At 56.5% G+C, this 11,050-nt stretch overlaps 2 protein-coding genes across 2 annotated transcripts; one reads left to right on the top strand and one right to left on the bottom strand.

Moving 5' to 3' along the window:
* Positions 1–471: 471 nt before the first annotated feature.
* Positions 472–2,336, bottom strand: LOC112883085 (anthocyanidin 3-O-glucosyltransferase 2-like). Its single transcript, XM_025948312.1, has one exon. The coding sequence runs from the start codon at positions 2,145–2,147 to the stop codon at positions 693–695; it is 1,455 nt and encodes a 484-aa protein (XP_025804097.1). The 5' UTR covers positions 2,148–2,336; the 3' UTR covers positions 472–692.
* A 2,955-nt stretch (positions 2,337–5,291) lies between these two features.
* LOC112883086 (anthocyanidin 3-O-glucosyltransferase 2-like) lies at positions 5,292–7,062 on the top strand. The gene has a single exon (XM_025948313.1). The coding sequence runs from the start codon at positions 5,390–5,392 to the stop codon at positions 6,839–6,841; it is 1,452 nt and encodes a 483-aa protein (XP_025804098.1). The 5' UTR covers positions 5,292–5,389; the 3' UTR covers positions 6,842–7,062.
* Positions 7,063–11,050: the final 3,988 nt, after the last annotated feature.

Here is an 11,050-nt window from a genome sequence, read left to right as displayed (position 1 = left end):
TGCAATATTTCGACGCCGGAAATTGGATGCCCTCTGCATCCGTGAGAGTCTCTGGGTGCACATGAAACTGATTCCTGCCCATGACCTAACTGAATTGCTAGGCGACCTGAACATGGGGTCTGGTGCTCTGTTCTGCAACTCAAATCCCATTTCATTTCTGCTACTTTTTTCCTTGGCACAAGGGATTAAAAAAGTCGGAACTTGCAAGTACTAGAAATCCCTGCTTTCTTCCCCACCTTTCCACCAGAGCATGCTCACGCCCGCGGCAGGGATTTACCAACATTTGTTCTTGACAGTTTCCTGTGTGAAGATCATCAGTTTATTACAGCATTCATCAGGGCTGTTGTACCCTTCCAGATGGACATCATACCAGGACTCAAATTGTCTGTTTAAACCGATCTGTGGAATCATTATACCTGCTTCTGTAGTTGATGCAAAGTCCACATAACACATCGATGCGGACAACGCACAAACACGCAAAAAAAGAACAACCAGCTTTTATTTCCGACTGATGGAATTTGAGCTACTTTGAACCCAAAACACCAGATTTCAGCAGCAGCTCTGGCATGGCATCTAACTTCGCGACCAACTGATGAAATCCTGAACAGAATCACGAATTTCTGTGATCCATCGACGCGACATGATCGAACTACCTAACGAACGCATGCATCAGCTACGCGCGCAGCTGGGCTTCACTTCTTTGGGATCGCCGCGCCGTCGTGGAGCGCCTCGGCGAGCCTCTGCAGCGCGGCGTGCGATGACCCGCCCCCCGCCACGGCGTCCCGGCACACGGCCTTCATCTCCGCGGCCTTCTCCCTCGCCTTCCTCCCCTCCTCTCCCTCGCTGCCCATCAGGGACCGCACCGCGCGCTCCAGCTCGGCCGCCTCCACGAAGTTGTCCTGCTTCCTGTCCACCCGCAGCGGCACGGCCACGCCCATGTCGGCCACCAGCTCGAACGCGTTCAGGTGCTGCTCCGCGTACAGCGGCCACGGCGCCATCGGCACGCCGTGCCACAGGCTCTCGAGCACCGAGTTCCAGCCACCGTGCGTCACGAACCCGCCCACGGCGGGGTGCGCGAGGATGTCCTTCTGCGGCGCCCACGTCGGCCACACCAGGCCCCTGCCCTTGGTCCTCTCCAGGAACCCCTCCGGGAGGAGCTCGTCGAGGTTCGCGTCCGTCGGGTGCTCCGACCCGTCCGGGGCGCCGGCGCCCGTCGCGGACGACGGTGGCCCCCGCAGGACCCACAGGAATCGGTGGCCGCACCGCTCCAGCGCGGCGGTGATCTCCACCACCTGCGCCGGCTCGAACCAGCCCATGCTCCCGAAGCAGAGGAACACCACCGACGCCGGCGGCTGCGCGTCCAACCACGCGACGCACTCGTGCGACGGCGAGCGGTCGCCGAGCGACAGCACGGGGCCGATTGGGTACACCGGCGGCGCGGCGCGCCCCGGCACGCTCCGGCCCCCGGCGACGGCCGCGAGGGGCCCCGGCTCGAGCCCCTCCGCGGTGTTGGCGATGATGCCCGTGGCGTCCATGAAGCGGTCGCCGAGGCGCACGAACCACGTGTAGTTGGGGCTCTTCTTGTCCACCACGGGGCACGGCACGGACGCCGGCGGCACCGGCGGCAGGCCCGGCACCTCCACGGGCCCCTCCACCTCGTCGAACTCCGCGGCCCCCGCCTCGTGGAGCACGGGCAGGTGCAGCATGAACGCGAGCATGGCGCCCGTGGACGACATGAACACGTAGGAGGGCACCCCGAGGTCCCGCGCCACGTCGACCAGCGGCGCGGCGAACATGTCCAGGACCAGCGCCGCGACGGGGCGCGCCATGCCGGCGAGGGCGTCCCGGACGTGCGGCGCGTGGAGGCCGATGTACCGCGCGATGAACTCCTCGACCCCGATGGCGTCCGCGGGGGGCTCCACGGCGGGGAGGCGGTGGAAGCGGATGTCGAGCCCCGACGCGGCCTCGCGGCGCGCGTGCGCCTCCACCTCGGAGGTGGCCTCGGCCGTGGGCGGGCGCATGACGAGCAGCGTGATGGAGAAGGCCCTGCCGCCGCCGCTGAGGAGCACGCGCTTGCAGGACTCGAGCATGGACATGAGGTGGCCGGAGCCCCACTCCGGCAGGAGCACCAGCGCCGGCGCCGCCATCGCCGCACCTTTAGGTGTAATCGCGCTGCTGATTTGGCCCTGACCCCGCGCCACTACCGCGCTAGAGGCGAGCTCCCCGGAGCTATATATCTAGGACGAAACGAATACGATTGCCTGCCGAGCTCCTGGAAGTTCGCCGGACTGGTGATTTGGTAAACAGCCAGTCGATGGTGACCGCCACTGATTTTGCAGTGGGAAGGTGACGGAGGGTCCCGGTCGGTCGGTCGATTCCCCAAGATTAACATGATGGCGAGCGCGAGGACGAAACGTGGAAAGAGTACTTTATTCGGCGGATTCGGCGGTCGGTCGTCGTAAACAATCGGCCAAAATCCGAATACTGATCCCCAGCGCAGCAATTTTCTGCACTCGCTTGGACTGATCCTGATTACTAGTACGCACGAGGCTCCGGGGATTCAAAGGTGTCTCTGTCGCAGTGCCGCTGAAGCCACGCTGCCACTCCCCAGGTTGGGCCGTCGCCGTCCGTGCTTTAAGCCGGAGTGATTCGGTCATCGGGTCAGTGTCTCTGTCAAATGTTTCCACCCCGACGAACGGACAAAGGTCGAAGGCTATCCGTCTGACTCGCCGGCCGGCGTGGAATTCCGGGGACGGACGCCGGCAAAATACCGGGCCGGCCCGACCCTGAGTTCCCCGAACCAGGGGACAGTGGATTTCCGGCCCAGGGGCAAGGTCCAGCAGCATCGACGTGCAGCCCAGTGCCACTCGAGTCGCTCGCAACAACAACCGGCCCGCACAAGCGGCACGAACTGTTTCTGTTTGGGCCATCTGCAAGGTAGGCCTGGTATTAATGACCTTAGGCCCAGGCGCCCAGAGCATGAGAAACTTTAACGGGTCGGGTCGTTTCTCTCTCTTTTTTTCAGCTTTATTAGGAAGTCAAAACATCTCAACCTTTAACCATGATCGTAAAATGTACGTGGGGGCACACACGTATTAAAAAAATATTAAACACGTATGCTATATTCACAGAACACACATGGCAGTACCAAACTTGATACTTTCCATTCTTTGCTTTTGAAATGACGCAATTTTGAGTTCTAGTTAAAAATGAACCACTTATAGTTGCATTATCTAATAGTACTACCGGACCCATTAGGTGTGAGCCATGAAACACATCTAATAACCTGCAATATTAATCACTTATAACCATAATACGAGTCTAGAAATATAAATCTTATGATGCTCAACGGTACAAATTACTAGAAATCGGTGGTCATCAAAATTACAAAGGTTTGACTTTGAGACCAAGCTAGAATGCCAACTAAGGGCCTGTTTAGTTCGTTGCGTGTAAACGAAAAAAACTTTTTGCAAAGGAATCTTACCAATTTGAAGTACTAAATGAAGTTTATTTATAAAAATTTTTGCACAGATGGGTTGTAAATCGTGAGACGAATCTAATGATGCTAATTAATCCATGATTAAGCAATAATTAGCGGATGGTTACTGTAGCATCACCGTTGCAAAATATGGATTAAGTAGGTTCATTAAATTCGTCTCGCGATTTACAGCCCATCCATGCAAAAAGTTTTGTAAATAGACTTCATTTAGTACTTTAAATTAGCAAGATTTCTTCGAAAATTTTACGTTTACGGCTTTTTTGCGTTTACGGCCTAGCAACTAAACAGAGTCTAATATGCAGGAGTACAAGTATCAACATACAACTTACTTGTCTCTCGTCACAGTAGCATGCATGCAGGGCAGAGACAGGAATACACGAAGACGGTGCTTGGTTCATGTGTTCCGGGCTCAGATTTGGCAGCCTAGCTATTCTCAGAAGTTAGAGGCAGCGCGTACATGGACTAGTGGGGGCGTGGGGTTGCTAGCCACGGCACCGGCAGCTGCTGCCCTAGCTCGCGCTCAGTCCTCGCTCCCACCATGACAAGCCAGGTGACCAGGGGGAATTCAGCTAGACACCATGCGTGCCTGCCTCCCTCCCAAGTCCCAATCTAAGGGTGTGTTCGTTTCCTGGGGTATAAAGTTTAGAGGAGTCACATCAAAGAGAATCTTATCATTTAGAAGTATTAAATAAAGTTTAATTATAAAACTAATTGCAGAACCCTAGGGCTAATTCGCGAGACGAATCTAATGAGGTATATTAGTCCATGATTAGCGGATGATTACTGTAGCATCACTGTGGCAAATTATGGATTAATTAGGCTCATTAAATTTGTCTCGCGAATTAGCACCCATCTGTGCAAAAAGTTTTATAATTAGACTTTATTTAATACTTTTAAATGATAAGATTCTCTTTGATGTGATGGGTCTAAAATTTAGAGGGCAGGAAACGAACAGGGCCTAAGGCGCACAAACAGTTAACGTAGCCGGTCGCCATCTTATCTCCCACCATTTTCTCCGTTTCAGCCGGTACGGTCCCCAACGCTCGGCGCGTCGAGGTCGTGGAATCGCGCTGCTGCCGAAGCTGCATCGTATCACGCCACCGGATAGAATCGGAAACTAAACGCTGAAGAACTGGGCGCCGGCCGGCCGGCTGAAATTCCACCCGGTTACATCGTCGTCGGATAGGAACAAATGATCGGACTTGCTAGGTACGCCCCCCCCCCCCCCCCTACTGCCTGCCCTGCAGTGCACTGCCCCTAGCCCACTACGAAAGAGGCTTTTTCCCTGTGGCCGTCCGTCCGTCCGTGTTCTGCCAACCCGGCTCGCCGGTAGAATCCTGTAACCCTATACACGTCGTAGGACACAAACAGTCAGCACACAGGGCCACTCATAACAACAGTGCCATCCGTGTAGCTCGTGTAGCCCTGGTGCTCATGACGGCGCGATAGCAGCAGGGGCAATGGCGAACGTTACGTACTAACGTACGTTAACGTCGTCGTCCTCCCTGAGCCCGGAATCTGGCCCCTGGCGACCATATGTGTCGTCGTCGGCTCGTCGCGCTGAGGGACGGAAGCCGTGATGTGACCAGACTGACGCTCTGGGGGGCCGGCGAACTGCATGCAGGACGGTGGCGCTGCTATCCATGCCAGCTTGGAAGCGAAAGCAACGGGTGAGCGAGCGACAACGGCAGCTCTGTTCTTATTCCGGCCCCTACCGGCAAGGAGTCATTCCTCGTGTTATTATTCTGTAGTCGCCGCCGTTCAGACCACTCCGGAGATGACATAAAGGAGGTTTGCAATTCGGCTGCGCACCTCAGATTGGATGCCTCCTACGCGCGCTTGTTGGGGTCGAAAGCTCGGATAGCTAGCTAGCTAGCGCAGGAAGGTGAAATGGCGAGCCTCAACGTGCTGCTCCTCCCTGAGCCCGGCTCCGGCCACCTCATGTCGCTCATCGAAGCCGGGAAGCGCCTGCTGGGCCACGGCGGTCGTCACGCCCAGGAGTTCACGGTGACCGTCCTCGTCGTGCGCCCGCCGACGCCGGAAACCACGTCGGAGGTGGACGCGCACGTCCGGCGCGTCGAGGCGTCCGGCATTGGCGTCCGGTTCCACCACCTCCCGGCCGAGGAGCCCCCGACGGATTGCGGCGGCAACCTGCAGGAGTTCAAGTCGCGGTACCTGGAGCTGTACAAGCCGCACGTCAGGGCCGCGGCGCGGGAGCTCCGCGCCTCGGCGCTCGTGATCGACTTCTTCGCCACCACCGTGCTCGACGTGGCGCGGGAGCTCGCCGTGCCGGCGTACATCTACTTCACCTCCACGGCCGGGCTGCTCGCGCTCATGCTGCGGCTGCCGGCCCTGGAGCGGGAGGTCGACGTCGACTTCGAGGCCTACGAGGGCACGGTGGACGTCCCGGGCCTGCCGCCCGTGCCCGCGGGCTCCACCCCCGGGTTCATGGGCCGCAAGAGCAGCCCCAACTTCACGTGGTTCGTGTACCACGGCAGGCGGTTCATGGACGCCGACGGCATCATCGTCAACACGGTGGCCGAGCTCGAGCCGGGGCTCCTCGCCGCGATAGCCGAGGGCCGGTGCGCGCCGGGACGACGGCCGGCGCCGCCACTGTACCCGATCGGCCCGGTGCTGGACCTCGGTGCGAGAGACGGCGCGTCCGACGAGGCGTGCGTCCGGTGGCTCGACGCGCAGCCGCGGGCCTCCGTGGTGTTCCTGTGCTTCGGGAGCCTGGGGTGGTTCGACGCCGCGAAGGCGCGCGAGGTCGCCGCGGGGCTGGAACGGAGCGGGCACCGGTTCCTGTGGGCGCTGCGCGGGCCTCCCGCGGCCGGGTCGCGGCACCCATCGGACGCCGACCTGGACGCGCTCCTCCCGAAGGGGTTCCTGGAGCGGACCGAGGGCAGGGGCCTCGTGTGGCCCCGGTGGGCGCCGCAGAAGGCGGTTCTCGCCCACCCGGCCGTGGGCGGCTTCGTGACGCACTGCGGGTGGAACTCGACGCTCGAGAGCCTGTGGCACGGCGTGCCGCTGGCGCCGTGGCCGCTGTACGCGGAGCAGCACCTGAACGCGTTCGAGCTCGTGGCCGACATGGGCGTAGCCGTGCCGCTGCAGGTGGACAGGAAGCGGGACAACTTCGTGGAGGCCGCGGAGCTGGAGCGCACGGTGCGGAGCCTGTTGGGCGGCGGGTCGGAGGAGGCGCGGAGGGCGCGGGAGAAGGCCGCGGAGATGAAGGCCGCGTGCCGGAAGGCCGTGGCGGAGGGCGGTTCGTCGCACGCCGCGCTGGAGAGGCTGCGGGAGGCGATCCGCGAGGGTGCGCGGGCGGGGACAGCGACGACCGCATAGGCTCATCGTTTGTTCCGGACGCTGGCACGTACGTCCTTCGGGGACGTCCGCTGTCTGGGCTTGTGGGCAGCGAGACTCACGGGGTGCAGCTGCAGCTTATGGTCCTACTAGGGTCTTGGCCTCTTGGGTGTGTTGCGGTGTCTGATCGGATACTAGAGTGGCGATCATGGATTTTCTGCTCGGTGGCATCCTCGTCCAGTAGTGATTCTTCTTTTCTGCTCCGTCTCCACGGCATCCTTGCTCAAGTAACTCCTGCACTGAGCCTCTACATTTCCTCACCGGGAGTAGGACGCATATGGAGATGGAGGAGAGATCTGCTGCGAACGACGAGCCAGCGAGGTGCGTGGCATCCAGATTCCAGAATAGGAAACTATGCCGGCGGAGGCGGGCCAGGTTATCCCTGCAGACGGCCACGCGCGCGGCGGTACGAAGAGTCAGGGGTGTCAGCATGATCCTGGCTCGCACATTGGCATCCAGTTCTAGCTCCGGACGTGAGGCACGGTCGGATCGATCTCGGACGGCATCAAACTTCCGTCCGGATAACTTGTGATATGTTCCTCTTGAATGGGAAATTTTTTGCTAGGCTTCAAGGCTTTCTATGCGGGCCTTGCTACAGTACACTTTATTACTACCTTCTAGGAGGTAAGTGGCTAAATAAATCTGAACCCTTGAATTTAGAAAGGTAAAACAAATTAATTAAAGGTAAAAAATAAATTACCTGCATGCGGCCATGCAGGTCCTGGTGCTCCACTTATTTCGGTTACACGCATGCGGCCATGCAGTAGAATCCGATGGAGTAACCAGCGTTGGTGTCGGTACATCGGTACCTCCTGCTACGTGTCCAACCCGAGGGGCGCGGAGTTATTGGTAACCTCGCACTAAGCCTTTAGGTGATGGGGCGTACGGTCCAGACCTAACAGCTGGGGTCGCGGTCTCCGGGCCTCACCCCGCGCTCTAACAGGTCCGGCGCCTCCACGTGCCCACGAGGACAAGGTCCTCAGGAACGGCTACTGCGGGCTCGGACCACCGCGGGGTGGTCTTGGGCCCCTAAGTGTGGAAGCCGGACCCACAGCGGACCTGTGCGCCTGTGCCAGCTAGGACGGTCCGGACTCCCTCCCAGGTGGGGACCTCCCTCCCCGCCACGTGCTCCTAAGGAAGCGGCCGCTAAAACCGGCGCCGCCACGTGTCCGGTGGCAGCTAGCCTTCTACGGGAAGCCAGCCCAACTACCGCATTAAATGCGGGTGGTTGGGGTGCGCGTGCCCGAGACAGGGCATAGGCTGCCCACTGACACGTTGGGCAGGTATACTGACACCACGGTACGCCCGCCAGTTACCGAGGCGGCGCGTCGCATCACCGCACCGCGTGCGCGGGCGAGCGGCGTGTAGTCACATCACAGCGCCGCGCGCGTGAGCGAAGGGTTATCTATAGTGCGCGGAGGCTACAGCACGGTAGGTCAATATAGCCCCTTCGCCTGTTAGCAGGAACTGACCTTACAGTGACAACACGTCTCCCACTACGTATGTCACTGACAGCAGACCCTGTGCCAGCGAGATAGCTTAGTCTGGGCATTCGGGCTACCCGAATTTTTCGGGTCGGGTTTTTCGGGCTTTTGGGGAATTCGGGTATTCGGAAATGCTACCCGAAATCGGGTTTTCAAAAGCTAAGCCCGAAATTTCGGGTACCCGAATATTTCGGGTTCGGGTTCGGGTAGCTCGATTTGGCCCGATTTGGCGCACGCCGCACGGGCAGGGGGCCGCCGCGCACGCCGCGGGGGCCGCCGCGCACGCCGCACGGGCAGCCGAGCAGGGGGCCGCCGCGCCGCGCCGCGCCGCACGGGCAGGGGGCAGCCGCGCCGCGCCGCCGCCGGTGGGAGCGACCATGGATGGGGACGAGCGGACGGCGGCGGCTAGGGTTAGAGGCTCAGAGTCAGAGCAGGGCGCCATTGCGGCCTTGCGGCAGGGAGTGAGAAAGAGAAACAGCGAGGGAGTGAGGGCACTCCTGGGGCCTGGGCTAGTGGGCTCCTTGCTGGGCCGCCTTGTGATAGGCTTCGGGCCTGTTTGGGTAGTTCGGGTACCGGGCCCCACTACCCGAACAGGCCCGAAATTAGTTCGGGCTTTACGTTTTACTACCTGAGGAAGCCCATCGGGTATCGGGCTTCGGGTAGAACGGGTTCGGGCTCGGGTTTTTCGGGCTTCGAGCTTCAGGCTCGGGTTTTATGCCCAGGCTAAGAGACAGCACATGACCATACCCTGGTAGATGATACGTACGGGAGCTGAAGGGGAAAATTTCCGAATCCGTGGCATTTAAGGCTCCAATGTGTACGTTATTTAATATGTCGCTGGGTCCACCTGTCGGGACCCCGCTCAATGTACGCGCTCCCCTTGAGCCTATAAAAGGGAGAAAGCGCATGTTAGAACCCAATCTTTCTCAAGTCTACCAACACACAAGTTTCACAGACTCACAAGCAATACAACGTACAGTGGACGCAGGGTTTTACGCTCCGGCGGTCTGAACCATTCTAAACCCTTGTGTGCTTTCCGTGTTCATATGCCTCTTGATCTAGCATTCGGTGACTTCACCAAACTCATCCTAAACTAAAATTAGGCGGGTGCACTCCGCCACCCGACTGGAGAAATCCTCCGACAGTTGGTTAGTGCGGCAACAAACTGTTGATTATTATTTTTTCCCGATTTTATTGACTCTATATGCGCGGCCACCCATGTTTATCAATCGTGTATTGTCTTTCAAAAAGTTGTCATCTCGTGATTGATCCAAATTCTCCATACAAAATTTAAAATGAAATGAATCATGTATGTCTTTCAACTCATGTTAGGAAAAAAATGTTACAACCCACCTATCTCACATCTATTATAAGACCATATTAAATCACTCACCATGTCATTTTTTCTAACAAATCCATGTTATGAGATATGAGATATGATTGATAATGTTCATTGGATGAGAGGTAAAAAAACAAATGTTACATGCATGAGCGTGAGACACGATTGGCAGTGTGTGATGTGCGTGTTACATGTCTCAATCTGGCGATGCGTGTGTGAAGTGATTGGAGGGAGATAAAAAAACGTTACATCTCTCAATCTGGTCATGAGCGTGAGACACGATTGGCAGTGTGTGATGTGCGTGTTACATGTGTGTGAAGTGATTGGAGGGAGATAAAAAAACGTTACATCTCTCAATCTGGTCATGGGAATGACCGGCCACCTAACGAGGAAAAAATCAGAAATATTAGGTCTCATCTAATCGTGCATGGAAGTTAGCTCTAGCGGTGGTTTGGATTTCAGATGTTTATAATAAGCTATGTCACATCGAATATTTCGATAAAGACTAAATATAAATTAATTATAAAACTAGCCGCATAAGCTTAGGACTTATTCGCGAGACGAATATACTAAACCTACTTAATTCATAATTAGCAAATATTTATTGTAGTATCATATGGGCTAATCATAGACTAATTAGGCTTAATAGATTCGTCTAAAAAACCTAGAGGTTATGAAATTTATTTTGTCATTAATCTATATTTAATACTCTTAGTTAGCATCCAAACATCCAATGTGATAGGGTTTATAATAAACCAACCAAACCTAACCCTAATAGAAAGATATTCTCTCTTTTCTAATTTAAAATATATAAAATAAATCTTAAAAATATTACCTCCTAGAAATTAATACGATATTAGATCAACGGTCCACAGTTACTTCGGAAGTACAGCAAAGCCCTTCAATGTACACACATGATTGTGCGAGACCGCAGGGCAGCAGGCCCAGCTTCAAGGACCAAGGGTTTATACCTGTTGGGCTTCCTTCACAGCAACACCTGGTATGTCTTCGACGAGTTAGCAAGTTAGCAACACCGAATCAAATGTGGCTACACCAAAGCATTTGGATCCCTACCGATGAAGCTTAACAACGAGCCAATCCAGATCATCAGGGGTTCATTAATCATCCATTACTGACCAAGCAACCTTCACAAGCATAGTGCCACCAACAGTCATTTTATCTTCATCTGCACCGTTGACCCTTGGAGCAAATACAGGTATTTTTTTATAACAACAAATACAGGCATTCAGATCATGGATCAAGGCCAAGCGCTCCTCCTTGGCCCTTGGCTTGCTGCGCCGCTCGCTCGGGCGCCTTTGCCTCCGCCTCGGCTATCATGAACACGCCGCCGCCCAGAATCAGCCCGGT

This window comes from Panicum hallii, chromosome 2 (assembly GCF_002211085.1).
Source record: "Panicum hallii strain FIL2 chromosome 2, PHallii_v3.1, whole genome shotgun sequence".
Taxonomy (NCBI): Eukaryota; Viridiplantae; Streptophyta; class Magnoliopsida; order Poales; family Poaceae; genus Panicum; species Panicum hallii.
The sequence above is the reverse complement of the archived record's forward strand: the minus strand, read 5'-3'. Positions and strand labels throughout refer to the sequence as shown.

Coding starts and splice junctions, on each gene's coding strand:
- LOC112883086 (XM_025948313.1), top strand. CDS start 5,390: ATGGCGAGCCTCAACGTGCTGCTCCTCCCTGAGCCCGGCTCCGGCCAC.
- LOC112883085 (XM_025948312.1), bottom strand. CDS start 2,147: ATGGCGGCGCCGGCGCTGGTGCTCCTGCCGGAGTGGGGCTCCGGCCAC.